This window comes from Saccostrea echinata, unplaced genomic scaffold, assembly GCF_033153115.1.
Source record: "Saccostrea echinata isolate AGI-Se365-2 ecotype Australia unplaced genomic scaffold, CSIRO_AGI_Sech_v1 ptg000024l, whole genome shotgun sequence".
NCBI lineage: Eukaryota > Metazoa > Mollusca > Bivalvia > Ostreida > Ostreidae > Saccostrea > Saccostrea echinata.
Genome location: NW_026889773.1, coordinates 166,198 through 188,700, shown reverse-complemented (window position 1 = coordinate 188,700; position 22,503 = coordinate 166,198). Strand labels below are relative to the sequence as shown.

At 32.3% G+C, this 22,503-nt stretch overlaps 2 protein-coding genes across 2 annotated transcripts in view; both read left to right on the top strand.

Annotated features, from left to right (window-relative positions):
• Positions 1 to 1,171: 1,171 nt before the first annotated feature.
• On the top strand, positions 1,172 to 10,455 carry LOC133191726 (uncharacterized). Its single transcript, XM_061327462.1, has 6 exons — positions 1,172 to 1,312; positions 1,397 to 1,560; positions 4,350 to 4,461; positions 4,933 to 5,084; positions 8,921 to 9,832; positions 10,335 to 10,455. Exons 1-6 carry the CDS (start codon positions 1,172 to 1,174, stop codon positions 10,453 to 10,455), a joined length of 1,602 nt encoding a protein of 533 aa, XP_061183446.1.
• A 10,665-nt stretch (positions 10,456 to 21,120) lies between these two features.
• Positions 21,121 to 22,503, top strand: part of LOC133191769 (ankyrin repeat and death domain-containing protein 1A-like) — a 35,657-nt gene continuing 34,274 nt past the window's right edge. The window contains exon 1 of the mRNA XM_061327504.1: positions 21,121 to 21,205. Within this exon, the coding sequence (XP_061183488.1) occupies positions 21,182 to 21,205 (24 nt within the window). The 5' untranslated portion in view covers positions 21,121 to 21,181. The remainder of the gene's footprint in view (positions 21,206 to 22,503) is intronic.

Below are 22,503 nucleotides of genomic sequence, written 5' to 3'. Positions count from 1 at the left end.
ATTCCATTTTTTAAAAAGCAGTAGGCTTTAAATTCTTCATGTTTATATATACTTTTATAAATATGTTTTGTACATTTATTAGTCAATATCAATTTTTTATATAACAATGATAAAAAAGAAAGCTGTAGCTTTATAAAATTTTCCGTGGAGAATTTCGTCTCTTTCAAAAACTTCGAAATAGCACCAATATTACTGTTAAATTGCATAAAACAAACAGATGGATTGTGTATTTTTCCATAAACTCTAGACAAAATTGATCCACTGACATCTAAAAAAAAATCATCAATAATTATCACACCTTTTTGTACCATTCTTTACCATTTAAAAAAACATTCTTTTTATTCACTTTAATACAAGAGTTGATCCATACTGGGGTTGATAAAATTTCAGAATGTGTAAGATTTGACAAACATCTTTCCAAAATTTGTTTTTTGAGAATTTCAACATTTTAAACACAAAATCATCACCCATATTCAATAACTTTTTCACCACATTTTGTCCATACACTATTTCAAAAATAGTCAAGCATGAGTGGCTTTCTTTCTTCAATAACCCTTTGAATCCATGAACATTTTAGAGATAATATAAACCTTTTAAGACTTACCATATTAAGCCCCCCCCCCCCTATCTGGTGTGTAATACGTGTTTAATCTTGTCACATTTTGACCCCTATACGAATCTGAACAACTGTTGTGTTAAAGTAGCTAAGGTTTCTTAACTAGGATTTGGCAATGAAATAAATAGATGGTTTAATTTTGGTACAATTAAAGTTTTTGCTACTGTTACCTGTACAATGGGAGTTGAAATACGTCGTTTCCACTGCTGACTCATTGAAGTGATTTTTGGCAATTGTAATTCAAAATTTAAATCAACGATTTTTTTTCAAGGTCAACAGAAAAAAATTATTTCTAACAAAGAGAAAGTTGTTGTCTCCCAACCTAGCTTCCATCTTGAATGGTGGAAAACTTCAGCAGAAAATTTTGTTGGGGCCTATCCAGATGGTTTTAGTTTTTGTACTGTTTATTTTCAAACCTGAAAATTTCGCATATAATTCTAATGTATCGAGTGCAGCATACAAAGAACCCACAGAATCATCAAGGGCAAGAGAAATATCATCAGCAAATTGAGATAATTTGTGTTCCTTATCATTTACCACAATACCTTTTATATCATGGTTTTGTTTAATAAGAATAGCGAGAATTTCTGCACAGAGAAGAAAAATGTACGGAGAAACAGGGTCTCCCTGACGACATCCACGCTGGACAAGAAACTGCTCAGAAAGAAAACCGCTTTAAAGCATAGAAGCTTTAAAGTTTGTGTTTAAATTTTTATCCACCTAATTATATTTTTACCAAATCCAAAAAAGTGTAAAAGTTTCCTGAAATCTTGGTTTCAGATAGTTATAGTGACCGGCAGAGGTACACTGTTCGTTGGATTGCTTGGGTTCTTAAACCCTTCAAACAGAACATTCGATGGAACTTGTTGTGGCGGGAAAAACTCTACCCTCTGTTACTCTGACTGTCGTCTGCTTTTTGACATCACTGTAATCGGCCTCGAGCAGTAAGTACATGTATCTTAACTATACAAAAGTTCTTTATTACTTATATCTCACTCTGGCAAATTGTAGTTATATGTTGCTCAGTGTATGTAACAGCACATTTCCATTCTTGGTGTTATAAATTAGTGTTTAAATTTACTTGGAGCATGTTAAATCAATTTCCGTCCTTGAATACTTAAGAATTAAACAACAATGTTAAAAAGTTCTCTGGGAAATGAACTTGGTTGGTAACGTGATCAAATCCTGTGAAGCCCGGAGGGCTTCTCTGAAGATTTGATCACATACCAACCAAGCTCATTTCCCAGAGAACTTTTTAACATTGTTGTTTATTACTTTTATTTACATTTGAGACGAATATTCTGATTAGAACTGCATTTACTACACGAACGGCCCGCCGTATTGCTAGGTTGTGACGCGCAATGACCTAGAAGCTGTTTGGTCTTGAGAGTTCGCCTCGCTCCAACATTTGAATACTTACATTGGTGTTCAGTAGTTCAGTTCAGGAAATATCTGTTCATAATGAAAAAACAATGATCGCTACTGGGAATAATCTTACTATTATTGTATGAGTTCTTTATATATGAAGTCAAAAGCGGTGCTATCGTCTTCAGTTTACATACCTTCAAAGGAATTTCGGGTTATAAAGGTAAGCGTGATTTTAGGCTAATTAGAAACATTCTTCACACCGAAGAAAGTTCAAATGGTCATTTGTTGAACGAAAAAAAATATATGTTTCAATAATTTTATCCTTTTCATCGCCTTAACGGCTTAGAAGTTCCGAAACCAGTGTCACTGTGACAGAAATATATATGCAGACAAGATAGGCCTATCGTCTCGCTGTGTGATTCGGTCACGCCTTGACCTCTGACCCCCTAATAAGTTCATACAGAATTGAACATATTTTCTCTTCAATAGGTTCATCTAAGAAAAATATTTGCAAATGTAAATAAATTGGGATGAATGATATGATATTACTATGTCATTAATAAAACGTTATATGTTATTAATGAAGGAATCACTTATATACCCAACAAAGTAAACAGTGATTCCATATATTTACATTTATATGTGAAATAAAATGTAAATTTAATTCAAAAATGTCTAATAGAATAAAAATACACGTAGCATTCCATGTTAATTTTCATAGTCACCCGCCCACTGACGTCAGACACAAGGACAGCCCGGGAAATTAACATGCATATGAGACACTTGACCTTTAACCTTGCGAAATTTAGATTCATTGAGAAATATTTACATTTCCAAATATTTTTCCTTAAGATTCTTTGCAAATTAGATAAAAGTTCATATTCTCATGAACTACCGTGGGATGAGTAAGAATATTTCCATTGTGATGTGATTAAAGTCAAAAAATAGTGCAAACTTTTTTTTTCAAATATGATCGTTGAATGACAAAAATATAAATGGCAAGTCATCAGAAAAATAATGTAAATATAAGATAAGAATTTAATTTTTGAGAATTCATGAGGTACATGAACTACAACGCTTCAAACCTGCATATTTATCATGAAGCGCTAACGCGCTTTATGAAATATGCCAACGTGAAGCGTCGTAGTTCATGTCCTTATGAATTCATCTCTTAAATCATGAATTCTCAAAAATTAAATTCATCTCTTAAATCAACATACTTGACTTCCAAAGAGTAGTGAAAGCGAAAACAGTTGGAAATGTAATAAAGAAACACATGAGATTATTATGGAACGCCAAATTAACATATATTCAAATATTTGTACCTATCTTCAGATAATTGTACCTATCTTCAAATGAATTGTACCTATCTTCAAATGAATTGTACCTATCTTCAAATGAATTGTACCTATCTTTAAATCAATTGTACCTATCTTCAATTCAATTGTACCTATCTTTAATTCAATTATACCTATCTTTAATTCATTTGAAGATAGGTACAATTGATTTGAAGATAGGTACAAATGCAATGAATTGAAGATAGGTATAATTGATTTAAAGATAGGTACAATTGAATTGAACCTATCTTTAATTACTAAGATATTGGCAATAATAACTACTCCCTTCATTATACGTCATTTCCGTTACGTCTACCGATCTCCGACATCTCTCGAGTATATATATTTTTCAGCTCACTTATTGACATACATGTGTATTTTAATAAGTATGTAATGCTTTTTGCACATTTTAACATATCTTTATTTCTCCTTTCATCCTCGTTGTCGTCGCTCTGTGTATTCTGTGCGTTTCCCTCCATGTTCAATATTGTCTCCTAGGGAGCGTTCATTATTTTCAATAACACAAAATGAATTGAACCTAGGTATAATTGAATTGTACCTATCTTCAAATCCTTTGTGGATATGTTCTAATTGTACCTATCTTCAAATCAATTGTACCTATCTTCAAATCAATTGTACCTATCTTCAAATCAATTGTATCTATCTTCAAATTAATTGTACCTATCTTCAAATGAATTAGAGATAGGTGTAATTCCGGAATTCAACCTATCTTTAATTGAATTGAAGATAGGTGTAATTCCGTTAAAGATAGGTATAATTTATTTGTACCTAGGTATAATTATTTAGAGATAGGTATAACTATTTACACCTATCTTCAATTCAATTGTACCTATCTTTAATTCAATTGTACCTATCTTCAATTCATTTGAAGATAGGTACAATTATTTGAAGATAGGTACAATTATCTGAAGATAGGTACAAATATTTGAATATATGTTAATTTGGCGTTCCATAGATTATATGTATTTATTTTTTGAGTTACACTTCAATTTTTTTTTCGTTTTTAGAAATGAAACAAAGAGTCCTTTAGACACACCAGTCTCTGGAACAAGAGTTATTTCAATACCACCTTCAAACGAAATGAAGAATCCTCTGTCATTTTCTTTCCAAAAGTGGCCTGTAAGTTCATCGCAAAGTAAATCCATATGAATGTTTATCTGTCTTCAGACAACGTTAGTAAATTTCATGTTTTCATTTTTACATAAAATGTGCTTTATCTAGAATGTATTAGTCTGTTACCCTTTTTGTCGTTAAAGAATCCTCGGTTATCTATAAAGATATGTTCTATGTGTGCCTTTATAAATTTAAAAGTGGATTTAATTTATTTGGTTGATCTTGACGCACGGTTTTTTTTTCACGTCAGCATCCAATAATTGGGAAAAAATACTGGACAATGCAAATGCAATATTTATAAATTATAACAAATTTGTTCAACTTAAAACGTTCAATTTTATCAAAATTTTAAAAAAGTTTGTGACGAAAGTTTAAGAGCCATAGCTTATTTACAACCATATTGTCTCATAATGGTAATTCTATGGCGATGAAATTTTTTTCAGTGTTTTTTAAAAGCATTAACTTCTCGTTTTAAAGGGGGAAGTAGAAATTGTTGTCAATATATACGACATGGAAAGAAAAAACAGAAGTTTGGTGGATATATTTAACTTCACATTTAAATATGGAAAACCAGAATTGAATTACAAGAATGAGACTATATATGGGATTAGACTACAAAACGAGACACTGTGAGTATCATTTATTTATTTACTGATAGTTGATACATGTAATAAGTCAAAATCAACCTCGAAAATTATGCTATTTAAAATTTTCTCAGTAGAAGAGAAACGTGGAAGAGGATCAGTTCTATTTTGAAACACTTGGAATGTACATTAATATTGTATCTAAATTTTACATACCGACATACAGGCGGATGATAAACAAAGTTTCAAAAAATGTTTCACTAGCTAATTAGATAAAAATAATAAGAAAATTGAAAAGGCTCTGTTTACGTTATAATGAGATAATATTAAACCTACTGAATATTTTCTCATTCTATTTAGAACCGGTTTTTAAACAACCTGTTGTAAAAGATTTCTTAAGAAATGGGCTCTTCAATCAATGTAACTTATTATGGACCAAAAATACAATAATTTACGCACCCCATCCACTTTATACAAATAATTTATACAGATAGCTTTGTTTCTTAATGCAGGGATGAAGGTTGCAATCATTGCTGAAAAAACAAATTGACAAAGCTCGCGTACACGGGTTATGTATTTCTTATGCAATGTCGTCACCGTTATCCACGCATTAACAAGAACAGAGAAAGTATTCATTTTGTAAATATAAGAATTGCTACATGTGTAAATTAAGTGACATCAGGAACTTGTGGAAAATGAAACGGTTATTGTCCCTAATGGCCGAATAACGACAATCTGATAACGGAGTGACTTCCTGCCAGAGAATCTGGTGCTTGTTGAATTTATAGGTCTGTTTATCCGTGCACTAATTTATTGTTCAAGAATTAGGTAGACTGACCACAAATCCCTGATAAGATATTTACATAAACAAACTCCTCGAATGAAATCAAACTACAAAAGCCTCTAACAGAGACAATTTCCGAAACAAAAGGACAGAAAATAAATTAATCAAACAGAGCACAACATACAGAAATTGTGCCATAAAGTAAATTATCTTTTCCACGGATAATGGATTTTGTGTTATATTTGAAAAAAAAATTGCTATGTATATATGAAATCTTATTATTTTTACACTTGAATTCGAAAACTTGTGATTCGTATTCGAAAAACTTGTGGGTCATATTCGAAAAGTTGATTTTCCAATTTGAAAGCTCGTTATTTATAAACACTAGAGTGTTCCAAGGAATGCTTGTGTCGCCTGCTTTATAGCATCATTAAAGATGCAAATAAATCTCAAAGTGGTCAGCTATTTACTTGTTATTAGCACTTTACATATGTATTTCATGCATCATTTGCCTGAAGAAAAAAAAATCCACGGATAATAAGACTATGATAGAACTTGAAATATAATATGAACCCCCACCTTCAAAGCTAAAATGAATAATGAAATTGAAACCATCAGAAATTTATTTTTAATCAAAAGAGATATCAGTCTGTCTCGGTCAACCAGACATTTGGTTATCTTCGTAAACTCCGACAAGCACAGAGACTCTCTGCTGGTCGGAGTTTACGGCCGAGCGTCTATTTGTCAGTCTACAACCATCCATTTTGGTATATCGATCCCGATTTATTTTCACAATATTTAAGTTCAAACTCACAGTTTCAAAAGTGCAATGTCATAAAATAATAAACGTGTGATACGAATGCTAATCATCAAAACCCTGCCTTGAAAAATTCAAAACAAGTAAGTTTAATTAACCGTCCAGAATATTTTTGCAAAGTAGGTCAGAGGTCTAGTTCAAAAAATCTGTAACGCTGGCATTTTTCAGAATATTTTATGACAATATGTGCACATGCTAAATAGCATAATCTAACCTCTAAAATGTTAAAAATTTGATTTGATTTTCAAATTTGAAAGTTCGATATAAACAATTGAGTGTTCCAAGGAATGCTTGTGTCGCCTGCTTTATAGAGACAGGATTTTAATAATTAGCATTTATATGTTTATGAGCTCATGTTACTGTACTTTGAAACTGTATGATATTCAGTTACCACACAAACTTATATTCAAATACTTTGAAAATACATCGGGATCGATATATTCCAGAAGGGATTGTTTTGACTGACAATTGCAGTAAAGACAGACTGAAATCTCTTTTGGAGGATTGTTGGAAACACGTTGAGTTCATGATACAGTCCTTTGAAGCTGTATGATATTCAGTCACAACACAAACTTCATTTAAATACTATGAAAATACATCGGGGTCGATATGCCACAATGGATCGTATAGACAACCAATTGCAGTAATCTCTTTTGGAGGATTGTTGGAAACGCGTATTATAGTTATTTCTAATAATTTCAATTTTATTATTCATATGAGGGTTAGGGAACCATCTATCCATGGATGCCATTATTTCTTTGCAAATGCATCCCGAAGTATTTTCAAAGTATTTAAATATAAGTTTGTGTGGTAACTGAATATCATACAGTTTCAAAGTAATGCTAAAAGTCAATAAGAAGCTGACCACTCTTAGATTTATTTACATCTTTAATGAAGCAACAAAGCAGGCGACACATGCGTTCCTTGGAACACTCTAGTTATAATTAAAGTACCACACCTATTTAACTCATCGGTGATTTCAAACACAATACTTCGCAATATGGGTTTAAAAGGTTACGGATAAAGTATCCGATTCAAGTTAGGAAATAACTTTTAATTTTTTGTGTGTGCAAAATATAGAATTTTACAGCGCAAAAAAAAGATATTTTAAGCTTGTATCGCGTTACATTTTTAAGCAGGGATCGCGCATTTTTCTTGGAAAGCGCGACTGTTCAAAAGTGAAATTACAGTTCTCATTTTTCTCACAAAACAAGAGCAATCAATGTGGTTTGTGAATTCGTTAACAATTTTGCATTCGATGATGGCAAGAAAATTAAGAAAGCGATATTTTTTACGAAAAAAGAATTTGTAACGCAAATAATTAAAAACATGCATATTCATATAAACATTTAATTTACTCAATTATAAGAAAATTTAAATAAAACAAATAATATCAAAATAATGTGCTTTACTTATCGATTGAAATATTTCTTTAAGATAGTTATCAAATTGCAAGATTTGTAGCGAATAGATGGATTATAAGTTCTGACAACTAAAATGTCCAGAGTTTAAAATGACGTTAAAAAATCCAGCCGATTTTCAAGGGGTTAAATTCATGGGTTTTTTTATCGATTACAAAATTAAGTATATTTTCATAATGTGATTATCCAAAATGAATGTCCGATTGATAAATTTACTCAATTAATATTTTACGCAACATTTAGGAGGTTCAACGTATTTGTCCAGTGCATGTTCTTGACGCGCTATTCATTTTGCTTTAACGTAATGCACAAAAATGCGTTCAAGACCGGTTTGAGTAATTGACAAACTTTATCATACATAAATCAAAAGCACTATTTTGTTCATTTGTTTAATTACAAGCAGTCTGTGATTTTTTGTACTCATGTTTTAAGTGCAAAGAGATAGAGATAGGGCACCAGTCACGCTACTAACACTATACTTCGAAATAACGCTATTGAAGCGTAACGTTAAACATCACCTACGTAACATTAATATAAATCACAACTTTACAAGTAATATGACTGACAATTTTTCGAATATAAATCACTTTTTTGAATATCAATCACGAGATTTTTTTTTTAATAATGCAAAGTTTTACCACAACAGTATACGTTTTCGTGTGTGTTTGCAAGAATAGTATCCAGACGATAAATTTTTAGACATCTGAGTTTTTTCTTTTTTTCCTAGATGTACTTTTTTAGATAGCTATGTAATTAAAGAAAATGATACCCACTAAGGTCATTGAGATTTAACACCCCCCCCCCCTCTAAATCGCATAAAATAACTTAAAAAGCAATGTGATTTAAATGCTTTTTTTAGATTACGATTAATACTGCGATACAACTGTGACATTTTCTACTTTGAAAAAGAAGATTGCAGTCGATTCTGTCTTCTTGGCAATTATCCATGTTTAACTAGTCAAACAGGAACTACCAATCGTGTAACAGACTATGTTCTTTCACTTTCTACCGCCAAGCCAAGTAACGGAAGACTATGTCCAACGATTCACCCTGTTTCAGGAATAACACAGCAATCACATACAAACGAATCTGCTGAAAATTGTACAAATAATTTCAACGAGAAATCCACATCGAACACAGTGGACACTACATCTTCAACGGAAGATCCTATTACAATTTCTGATATGAAAACATCAGCAGGAATCAATCTATTTACTACTGCTTCAGAAACTATAGATTTGCTGTCTACAGAAATAAGTACAGATAAAGTGACTGTATCCTCCACAGAAAGTGCATTTATGTCATCACTTGCAAGTCAATGGAAGTCAAGGGAGGAAACAACCACCGAAACTTTGGTTTCCTCCTCATTTAAACCAGAAGCACAAATAAGTGTTACATCAAGTCGAAAGACGACAAAAAGTAACCCTCCAACAAATAGAGTAGCGGTCATAACCACTTCAACAAAACCAACTACCTTGAAACCAGCAACTCAACAGAGTACAGTATCTATTCTAAAAATCATCGAGAAACATCCTCTAACAAAAGTCACAGTGGATACACCAACAACAGATCCACCCTTATCTTCATCAACAAACTCCTTCGAATTCTCTAAATCATCAACCCATCAAGTATCACCGAATATTCCAGATGGTGGTCCAAAAACCATTGATGATGACGTCATGCATTACTGGCCAGCCATTGTTGGGGGCGTGTTAGGGATCCTTGCTGTAATAGCAGTGCTTGGAGTCTTTGTATACGTAAGGAAATTAAGGTTAGTGGTGTAGAATACAAAGTTTGTTTTGAAACCATTACATGATGTTACATTAATGAAAAGAATACATTTGTAACCGTAGATAAACATGAATATCCACTGGCTGTGAGTGGGAAGCTTTTTTATCAATCCTGCAACAAAAACTATTTCCAAGGGTTGCTGTCAAAGATTTGACGAAAAAGGGTACATGCCAGTCACAGACAGTGGATATGAGTTTTATAATACTAATGTATATACATGCATTCTGTCTGTGAAAAAATATTTATTTTACTTCCTAAATTTTATATAGGAAACATTTTATCACAGCTAAATAAAGTTTTAGGTCTTAAATATAAATGGAAAAAACTATATACATGTATAGATGTAGACTTTGAGAATATTAGTCTTCAATTACATATTTTTTTCATTTATTCACTGCATACTGAATGTAATTTACTAAAATATAGTTTTGCAAAACTAAATTAAATTTGATCATCATTCAATGAGATTAATTTATTTCCAGAGCTCAACAAAAAAAGAGAGAAGATATCTATAATGTTAATCCACAAACATGGATACTAGAAACAAATGAAAATGGAACTTCTGGTATGTCCGAAATAGCTCTAGAAACGGAAGAAGTATGACGTCATCGAAACTATGTGCAAATTTTGCCATAAATTCTCCGCCAATAATTTGAAGTGAAAAGAACTTATTTTTGATTGTTGAGAAAAGTACAAGCGTGTAGGAGGGTTTTACACTTCTTAGGGTGTGTATTCAACGTGATACGCAGAGTTCAAGGGAAGAACATTTGTGTTCTATGACATGAATTTGCGTTCGTTAATCCCTTTATTGGGTAGATTAGTCATTTTATAACGGGTATTTCTTTACCATTTTATCATGACATCTTCACTAAATTCATTTCTAGCTAGAAAATACTTGTACTTCCTTATTTCTGAAATCAAATCCACATTTAAGTACAAAAATGAGGATCATATTTGGAAAAAGGATTAAAGGTTATTTTCATTCCTGAAATTTGCGGCCAGGGTATTTTCACCTTAAACAAGGAGGGGAAGTGTTAATTGTTTTTTAATCGCTGTTATTTTATTACACTACATCTAAGATTTATGATTAACATATGTTCCATGACGTTACAGACTTTGAAACCAATCATATTGATTGTTATATTATTTCTGTATTCTTCATACTGTAAACTGTATTACTAATAATTACTAGGTGATTGTTTATTGGTTACTACTTCCGTAATCTGACAACCAATTATATTGATTATAACTCTGATCCAAAATGTAAGACCTTTATGTTGTGATATATTTTTACGATTTTTTTTCTCCTTACAGCATCATAAGGCTTTTTTGTTTTGTTTTTGAATCGGATAAAAAAAAATGTCAAATTCTACCTTGAAGCAAGGAAAAGAAACAAAGATGAAATCATTTAACCAAAGCTTACTAGTAAATGGTACAGAACTGCTATAATTTATTGTTCTGTGTTGGGCTACTTGATTCAAAATCTACATGTTAGAATATTTGGATTTTAAATCAGCAAGTTGAACAGGCGTAAAAAAAAAAGATAAACCTGTCCTCATGACAACTGAAGTACAATGGTTGGGTAAAAGTAAAATGTGTTTGTTCTTCTAAATTGAACCGAAAATCTCCCCACAAGGAAACTTATGACAGGCTGAGAGAAAAAAAAAAACAAGAAAAAAGCCCTCCATATTCTGGCCTTTAAGTGTTTCTTCTGAAACTGAACAGTGAATAGTATGTACTACGTATATGTAAAATTACTAAAATATATGATTTTTCTCTCTCGATATTCTCTGCATTACGCTGAGCTATGGGCGTTTTAATTTGCACAATATTTGAATTTATTTAGAAACTGGCAAATTATATACTAACGTGATCCTAATTATTTTAAAAACGAAATCTGAAAGTATCTTGTGTAAGTACATCTATAGCTGAAAAAAAGTTTTCACAACGAAGTAATCGTTTTATTTTTAGGTGGGTTTTTTTATCTTAATTCAGGATGCCAAAAAAATCACACAGGTGTAGACACAATTATAATAAATCGTTTTTGCATTAGCATACCCGTATTTGTGAGAGTCGTGGCGTGAAATGTTGCAAAAAAAATTACATTTACATTTATAGTCTTTTGCGTCTGAATTAATATATTATCATATTTGTAAATTTATTACAATTTATCACTATGAGGTTTCATTGACATTTGAAATGCAAGCATTGTAGTTTCATATAGAAGTTACCTTTTAGGTCATATGATACTCAAAAATCCGGAGAAAGTGGGGGTATTTATTGGTATTTATCAAAGCTTCTTGTATTTCGTTGTTTTTAGATTCAGATTAACAAGGTAAAATTGTAAAATTAGACTAAATTATATTTTTGATGACAGATTTCATTTTCCATATTCTTGCATTGAGTTTCAGTATAGATATCGGAATAAATATGTGTTTTAGCATTAATCAAGCCTATGCAACGTTTCTTAGTATCATATGTCCTTAAAATTGACTAACGCAACTTAATTTCTATACCAACATTGTGTAAATAGTTTAGTAAAATACGTTTCTATTTTTTCTTTAATTTGTCTCAAAAAGTTTTTAAATTGTTCATTATTTTAATTGTTTAATTTTTTTCAATTAATTAAAATTTTCCTTATAAATTGTGTACACTTTTCTGTCGTATTGTATTTTATTCCAGTATTTGAATTCATCCATTCTTATCTGACTGTTACCATATCTTGCCATAAATTTGTAATGTATAATGTTTTTTTGTAATAATGTTAAATTGTGTATTCTATTATATATCTTTTTAATGTACACATTTTTTCTGGATATTTATTGTTCGTCCATGCTAATTTCAAGTGTACTTTTCTGATCAAAGTTTATCATGCTGTAAATTTTGCATTAACCCCCCCCCCCCCTTAGTAAATTTCAAAATTTACAACATGATACAGCTGTTCTTCTTTCCGAGATAAAAGTCATTTTTAGAAACTCAATTGGCTCCGAGGGCGAAAATGTAAAGTTTAAAACGTTATTGCACATTTACATGATATCATTTATCATATCCAAAAGATGAATTGTGCTACTTCTATCAAAATCAAAATTTTAAAACCTTTTTCCACAACTTCAGGAAAAGACCCATAAAATTTTAAAAGACCTATTGGCAACTGCTTTAAGTGTCAGAGTAGTTTAAAGATTTAGTAGAAAAACATTTTTCGACATCCCCTCCCCTTCCTCGAGCAAGGATAGCCAAATTGTCCTTTGGAATTTGATTGATGTGTCCTGTATAGATTTGCTATAAGGTATCTTAATTTTCATTTTTATCCTGCAGCCATAAGGGGTCGAAAACTAAGGAATTTTCCTACAAAAACTTAGTTCCCAGAATTCCCTCACATTTTACGCAGTAGCCATATTATCTTTTGGAATGTGATTGTTGTTGTCCTGAAGAGGTGCAATAAGGTTTCAGATTTATATTTTCATCCTGAACCCAATTTCGAGCTGAGAAACGATGATTTTCTACAAAAAACATGTTCCCCGATCCCTTTTCACATTTTAAGCAGTAGCTTAGTTATATATTGGAATATGATTTGTGGTGTCATGCTGATGTGCTATAAATGTGAAAGATTAATACTGTTTTGGCTAGATCCTCCTACATTATCTGTTTGCACATACAAAATTGATGATGGTGAACACTTTTAAACAATTTGAAATTGCGACTTCACAGTTAAACACTATTTATCAAGTCAACGTCAACAAAAAGTTAAATGCATGTCAAATGTACGTTTGTCTGCATAGAATAGCTGGATCGGAGGCTTTGTGTTCCCAAAGTCTGTTCATAACATTTATCTTTTTTCTTGCAATAAACAATATTTATCATGATTCTTTGACATGCGTCAGTATGATTTTTATCAACTGCCCAGAATTCCACAAGTAAGCTATCTGCATACAAGGAATGTTGAGTATTTTTACGACGTGCTCTTCTTACAAAATTTGCTTTAAACATGTTCTTTACAATATCGTTTAAAGTTGTGTAACATACATAACACGCTAGATTTCCACGATGTGTACAATGTATTTGTCAATCGAACGAGTTTGCAGTCATTCATCTTAATATATTCATACATGTACATGTGCAAATTGTGTAGGCCTACCCCTCGCAAAGATAACATTCCAAAACTCTTACGAATCATGTCGGACCAGGTTGTGTAAGTGGGAAAAACTACTGGAAGCTTCAATTGTTTTACCATTATTTAATTGTTGAGAACGATTTGAGTAATTACATGGTTATTTATTGTGTATGAACCGTGGAAATGTTGCAATCGAATTATACCTTCCCTGAGGCAACAAGTTGACGGAATGACAGTAACGTCGTTTCAAGTATTAAGACCAAAGAGCGATATTATTCATTAAAGGCTAGCTGAACCAAGATTTTCTCGAAGGGAGGAAACACTGTTTTTAGTTTAGTCCGTCACATATTCGTGTCCCCGATATAGTGGTATGTCCGAAAAGTGTATCAGCACAATGACTCAAGGCCATATTCAAAAGACTATGTTCTCGATCAATTTTGGATAGGGGATAGACTTTTGAAAAGCATCAAAAAAAAAGGGGGGGACACGAGAAATGAATTGTTAGTTTATATTTCGCAAATTCTATGGTCGATGAAACGACCTTTGCTGCAAATACAATCTCTCGTTAAGTTGTTTGTTGACTGACGTCTTTCGTACAAATTGTTAGGCCATTATTTTCACACTAAATCGTCTTAGGACCCCTTTGAAAATGGTAAGGAGAGTCGACGTCACAATTTGAAGGAAATTAACTTAGGAATGTGTGATACTTCTGTACTGAATAGGCCATAAAATTGGGCTTATTCTCACATTTTCCCATACAGACCATATAATACAGTATTCTTACATCTAATTATATCTACATATTCACATAAATCCAATGTATGTTGGTAATTAATATCCGTCCCTTGTACAAATTCACAGTCGACAAATTATTGAAATTCCATTATCACACTCGTCTGGGATTTGCCCTGAGGAAGAAATGTCATACATAACTAATGTGAGATATTGAGAAAAAGCTGGTAAAAATCGAAGCATGAAAGAAGTTATCGAGTATCTGGTCGCTTGAGCCGTTGTTTCGAGCGAATTGGTAAATAGATTGAATATTGATCTCTACGAATACATTATATGTGAGCATTAAATTGATAAATATCTCGTCAATTGATGTGGACTGCGTTCATTTTAAGTCTGACATGCATTCTAAAACTTTGTAAAGCTTACATATCCTTGATGCACTCGCTTATTCTTTTAGACTTCTAGAAAATCGTCTATTCTTAATGAAGATGGAGGATCAATAATTTGTTTTCTCAGACATTGAAGGTTCTTTGATGCGTCTGCAATATTGTCAAAATATTCCATTCGCAAAACTATCATGAGCGCCACGGACGAACAATGCGATCTACTAACAGAGGTGAGTTTTATCACTAGAACTGTTGGATAACACCTGTCGATTACACTTTCTTCATTGTTAACAATGACGTCAATATGGATAGATGGATGTTTATTATATCATCTCCTTCATTAGGGGTTCGTTTAACATGTGTCATTATATTGTTGCTAATTTGTTTGTTGAAGCTGACCAGCGATTCGACACTCTTATAAAGAGTCACAACAAAATCGATTTAGTTGTGAACTTACTCGCCCAACTGATAATAAAGTACTGTGCAATATTTTAAGCTATCAAGTGTTGACATGTGGATTGTCTGTGGGTGAAGTACTACGTGCATTTCTTGACAATTTTTTGCATTAATGAATAGTTGTCATTCATTGTACATGTGAAATCAATTGTGACATAGAAAGAAACACATTTATAACTCTCCATCTTATTATGCTATAATGGTCATCATTGCCCAAATTTGATGCAATGGGCTTATAAAGGATGTACTGAATTCCAGTAGTTTTTGTAATCAATCCCAACCCCAACTCCAAAGAAAATATTTTCTTTTTCAGTAAAAATACGCAATCCAAGTACAAATTAATCAAACAACAGAATTCTAAATATTTGCAACCCAAACTTTTTTTTATACGACCTTCGATACGTCATTCAGTTCAGAATTCAAATAGCAGCTCTCAGCTATTCAAAGAATAGCTTAGGAATAGATTTAAGGCATCATCTGACAAAATTAACTTTTCATTTATTTTTCTGTACCGGGATATGAGCGAAACACAACGGTTGAATAGTACATAATACTACAAGGAAAGGTAGACACATAAGGCCATCATTAAAAATATCTTTGTTTCCCCTAACCCGACCCTAAAATCTCAAGATGGGTAGGTAGGTAGGCAAATAATTTTTTTTTTGACAGCAGCTTTGAAAATACATTCTTAAAATTTAATAGAATGATATCTTTGTAAATAAGTTAAGTACAAAAAGAAAGTGATTTGTAAACAGCTAGAATACCATACAAATGCAGTTTAAACTCAACATTTAAGGTAAATTAATTCACAACTATTATTCAATCTAAATATCTCATACCAGATTAAATTTGTTGAAATCGAATACATCTCTTTAAAAGATTCTCGGGTACGCAAAGACTGGACACAAGAGTACTTTTTTATACCTACTATCAGCTTCCATTGCTTTGTACTTTTTCAAGTCCTTCGAATTGTGCAGTGCTTCTAGAGCATTTCGTTTAAGAGTCTCGAAGTAAGGAGCTATTTCTAAGTTGCAGGTTCAAATCCCAATGCGGGACGTTGAGACCGGTTCTTCGAATGGCACAGTAAAAACTTAGGTCCAGTTACGCAGTAGATACTGGTACGAAAAAAATCCTCACTGCTCATGGTCTAAAGTGCCGCGTACACGTCTAAATTTGGAGTCCTTCACCAGACAAATATTTAGATAAATGTTGTTGTCCAAACAATTATCAAAGGGATTCAAATCAAAGAAACAACCAATCTTCCAGGGCCTTATTAAAGAAAAATACACGGACGTCTCAGGAAGCTTGTATCATAATTTCAAATCTATTTGGAAAAACCATGTTAACAATATTTAATTGAGGCAAACGATATCTAAAAATGATAACATGTCATACACAATTTCAAAGTTACGAAGTTTAACCCATGATTAAAAGGCATGAAAAAAAGGACATTTGAATTCTATTCATTAGGATGAAATATGCAGACTTATTTACAACTCCTATGGTCCCATATAGTAAACATTGAAATATTGATGAATTGTGTATAAGATCAAAACACAAATTGAATAAAATGCAATGAAATTGATCATGATTGGTGTTTTCACAAGGTGGGCGCCTTGTCTGCTCATGAGGGGTATCATGAGGAGGACATATGAGCCTAAGCATGCTCTCTACGTACCTTAATTTTAAGACAGGCTAGTAAATACAACCCAAACACTTTCAGTAAGTCATTGGATATTATATTTTATAAACAAAGTGTTTCAAGAGTGCAGGATTCTAATATGCTAAAGGCATAAGGTTGATACGTTGCCTTTCTTTTAAAACACGAACTAACCCTCCGTGACCACATGTTGTAGGCGCTATTTTGTTTCCAATAAACGCTTGAAAATCACAGAACAAAATCAGTCATTCTGATAAAAAAACAGATTTGATGGAATTTTATTTTATAGAAGTTAATAAATATAAAAAAATATTTGAATAATCTTATGAAAAAAACTTTCCAGTCGGCGCGTTTTAATTGGGTCGGTCGCGTTAGGGGAAACAAAGGTATTTTTTATTTTGGCCTAAACAATTTTCACGATGCACTAAATTGCCTCCATTGATTTTAATGCTGAATTTAATCTTGATTAGTAATTTGCATTAAGAAATAAGCGAGGGAAGAAGCCTATCATTAATTTTAAAAGTTCAAATCAATTTTCTCCACGAAGTTTTGCATACTCTTAATAAATAACCAAGATTTTTGTCGATGTTGCATCTAGTCATGACATCCGTAGTGAAGGCATAAAGTACAGCAGCACTGCAATAATACGTGTGACTGCTAAGAAAGGATGCTTTCTTTATGAAATAATTTTACATTCACATTTCTTCTTGATAATTTATACGTATTATGCAAACATCTGATTTTCGTCCTTTTTCAGTGAGTTGTTTCTGCCTTTTTTCTGTTTGATTTTATTCAGATAAAAAGAACCACATGTAAGTGTCATGAAAGAACATTCAGTAGAATGCGTGACAATATACATGTAAATATTAAAATCACTACGTACGTTAAATGTTAAAATATGCCCGTAACAAGAATATAAATTATGAAAATACAAATGATTGATTAGAAAAAAAAATACTAGTATTTAAAAAATATAGAGAGATATGGAACTAGCTTTTAAATAAACATAGAATATTGAAGATTGGTTTAACATAGTTATAAATGGAACTCTTAAAACATCTCGGATCATTTTTCATTTTGCTGCAATTTTAATTTTGATATCAGTGAACAACCTAGGAAATAAGGGCTTGTAGGTTTACAGAAAGTTTATATTTCAGCATTTAATTACTCTTTGCAGCAGTTTATATTTCAATGCATATTTGTAAATAAACAATTGATAGCAATTGATGATGTAAAAGTTTAGAAAGTATTATTTAGGGAAAGGTTATGAAACTCAAAAGTAAAAATTCGAAAATCAATACGACTTGAAATGACACCATGACTCGTTTATACACAGTACACGTACCTTCTCAATTGGAGCTCCCTGTAGCACACAAACGATGTAAATAGCACCCTTTAGCATGGTGAGTTGTTATTTTTCTCTGTATTGTGTAACTTATTCACATTTAATGAAAAGTTGATGAATCCATTTTCTGAAATGACTTTCATTTTAAATGTTTATATATAGATATAGGCTTTATTTTGCAATTTGTTACCTTTTAATCAATCAATCAAGAGATGGTATAACGTGTCATAATGAATTGCTTTCGCCGCTGCACCTGCTTTTAAGGAGACCGGTATACATGTACATGTACTAGAACTTCTGAAGAGTTCCAAAGTAAAGAACGACAAATCCACAATTGGTCAACTCGATATATTAGCATTTGCTAAAGTATAGACTCAAAATTTGATTAAATTGTAAGCAACGAGTTAGGTTGGAGCCGCAATAGAAGTTCAAAGCCTATTATAGTCATATGAAGGAAAAAGCGTATCTCAAGAACAGCAAGGCCTCAGTTCAGTCTGACTAAAGCCAGCCCCTACTATTCCTACGAACGAAGTGAAATAGCAGGGGCTGGCTTTAGTCAGACTGGGCCTCAGTTAATCATATCAAAATGCAAGCACCTATATTTAGTAAAATGTCTCAAGGGGTTAAGGTAGTCCGATCCTCAGGTTTTGAAAATTAACTGAAGTAACTGAAAATACTCACAAAAATGTCTCTAAATTCGCAAAGTAATGTGTATTTACCCATGGTATTTCTTCAAAGTTTATCATTATAGTTATTCATAGATTAATAACTAATTTATCAGTATGGAAGTCATAATCTATTTTTAGTTCAATGTAGAAGAAATAAATCCTTATGGTCACATGGAAGGTCACGTACAGGTGAACATAAGGTAGTATTATTTCTACAGTGTTCGACCTCAGTCAATCGGGGTGCTAAGAATTATTCATTCATTTGATAATATATTAATACTGCAGGTAGTTGTGGGTAAAATTGAAATTTTTCATGCACCCCTCGAAAACCATTGTCAACCTCTACTGTTTCTCGGTTGACAATGGTTTTTATAGGCTGCGCCGCGGTTGACGATGGTTTACTTGGAGTGAAAATTTTCAATGTTACCCTCAACTTCATGCAGTATTTATATATTATACTGAATGTTTATATAAATAAAAATAAAGGTGAAGCACGCGCGCATAATTCTGTGCAGTCAATATATTTTTGGAATATAACCAGTCGTCAAGCTGTGTTGACTGTTGCTAAGTTCTATCGCTCTGGAAGGCGTGGTTTCATCATTCATAGGGTAAGTGTTTCTTGGCGAATCAAATTCAAGTAATTTACCTGAAAGTATAATATTTAAAATTGATTAATGCTTCTAAACCAATCAGATTTCAGTATTTAACATGAAAGTATGGTAAATATTTTTAAATTAAAACTATACAAAATATGTTTATGTACATGCATATTATTATACTAATTCATAAGCAGTGCATAGATAAATCTCAATAGCTACCAAAAAATCAAATGATACATAAATATGCTTATGGTTTTGACTCGGACACCATCTAGCGTTCAGATTATGAATGTTCTTTTTTGCACGCTATCTAGCATCAAATCAGTTAATGACTGTTTGTTTTGCATCGGTGATAGTTCGTTTTGTAATGGAGTATCTTTAATTTTGCAATTGAGTCTGTTGATTTTATTTTAGGCTGTTTGATTTGTACTTCAGTAGGTTTTTGCAAATTAATTATTTGTTTTTCATTAACGCCGCCCCCCTTTTTCTGAGTATAGTATTTTGCTATATTAAACTTTCCTTTAGATGCTGGTTGGTCCTTCCACTTTTTGATGTTGTAAGGTCGAGCACTGGCAAAGATTTGGACCGTAAATTAGCTTTTGTTTGTTTTGTTTTTTTCTTCTTGTCAGATAATTTTGGGAAGTTGCCCCCCCCCCTTTTTTTTTAAACCGTTGCTATGGGCTTGTGTCTTACAAGTACTTTCAGCGCAAATGGCCTCCATTTTTCACAAGGACTGAGATTTCATAATTTTACAGTCACCAAGGTTTTTGGTCTTAGTCGTAAGTTCTTTTTTATAACGGGTCTTGTCCCAGTACTTGTGACCCACTGTAAATTAGAGGGGTTTTTTTTAAATTCATTTTTATTATTGCAAATACTTTTCAGTTCCAGAAATCAACAATTATTGGAAACACTTGACGTTAAGTTCCCATTTATTTTACAATAACAAATGACGATCGAACAAGAACCTCGCTTATACCATTTGCTACATTACAGCGTTCAACATCTTTGTTTACTTGGATTGAAATTTCCATCGTTAAGGGGATAAGCTTGAACTTGACGCATATTAATGCACTGTGTCCAGCAATGGTTTTAGGAGATAGGGCCAATGGGATCTGAAATAATACGCACACTATAGCCTTAGGGGTGATCAAGAAGAGTTGTCAACAGCTTTCTGTGGTGTGTAGTAGCCATCGATTTGTTTTTGAAATCCTATCAATAAATCATTCTCTAAACATCACGGAAATAATTATCAGGAATGTTATTTGAGAAGCATTTCATGGATAAGAATTTGGAGGAACCAGTCTTGATGGATGCCAGTATTACAGTTTACAAATAAATCAGGTGACACATTTTTATTCGTGACGTCAGCGGAATGGATATTATGCGCCAGCCCAGGGTAAAGTGCATTATAAATTCATTGTATCTTCAAAAATTGTGTAATTAGGTCATATTGACATATTTTTCTAATCTATCCTTCAGAGATATATTAAGAAATCTCTTGTTATAAAAATTTCTCGATATCTTGCGGCGAGAACGATAGCAAAGATCGAACATAATTCCAAAATAGTATTGAATGAAGAGTGATGTAGACATGCCATGCAATAAGTATTTGCATAACAACTTAGTTTTGTCTCATAGAAACTCTAAATCTTTTATCTAGTAGAAAGCCTTAGACGACCAATGTATCATTTATGCAATTATATCTTTAAACAAATTGACTGGATAATTTATATTCATATTGTCGCTGTTTATTTTTCTTATGAAAATTGATTTTTAAAAGGTAGTCACGCCTCCCTCAATCTGGGGAGCTTCAATCTGCATTCACTGCCTTAAGGTGAAAAAAAAGAATAAACTCTGTTCTTATGTGGCGTTACTACGACGTATGTATCTGTGTAAAATAGAAAATATTATTAATCGATTGTACACTATGAGTATTGATTAAACTCTACTCGCTGGTCTCTAAGGATCTCACTCGTCGAAAGGGGTCATGCGTTCTAACGTATATTTCAATACTCGATGTACACAACAAATCAAAAATTCTTTATTGAGTTACTGAGTCCAGTGAATTAAATGCTTGAATTCTGTAAGAACCTTTCAATTAATCGATTTAAAATATTACATTCTCCATTTCTGAAATACACACCTGTAAATATATGTTTAATTGCATATGCTTGTAACTTACTGAGACTGTAATGTCCAAATTTCATATCTTGAGGATGTATGGAATACGACAGGGCCAAGTAGTTCACTTTTGCAAACAATCGAGGCTTTGGTCGATGGTGCGATAATGCGATGAATGGCGTTATGGTGCGATAGCGAGACGACTATGATAAGTTGGCAATGGTACGATGACGGTGAGGCGATGTTAGCTATTGTATTATCGCATCATCGTCATCGAACCATCGCGTCATCGTATGTTCCATCGTGTCATCGCGCCATGTACCCAATGGTTGATGTGCAATGGTGCGATAGTGAATTATGTTGCTCTTTCCGGATTTTAAAGGACGAGGTGTTTTCACTAGTTTCTAATTTTATAAATGAATTTTAAGTTTTATTTAAAAGTAGGCTTTATTACATGTCAAGTGAATTCTGTGATTTATTTGTTGAATAAAAAGAGATATTCTTTCACAGTGTGAAAGGATACTAAAATGATATTCTATCACAGTGTGAAAAGATATCAAAGTAAGTAGAAAT

What these genes read in the sequence shown, in the direction of transcription:
- LOC133191726 (XM_061327462.1), top strand. Translation starts at nt 1,172, where the DNA reads ATGGTTTTGTTTAATAAGAATAGCGAGAATTTCTGCACAGAGAAGAAA. An exon ending in TTTCTTTCCAAAAGTGGCCT is followed by an intron (nt 4,462 to 4,932) that starts GTAAGTTCATCG and finishes CTCGTTTTAAAG; the next exon opens with GGGGAAGTAGAAATTGTTGT. An exon ending in GTATACGTAAGGAAATTAAG is followed by an intron (nt 9,833 to 10,334) that starts GTTAGTGGTGTA and finishes ATTTATTTCCAG; the next exon opens with AGCTCAACAAAAAAAGAGAG.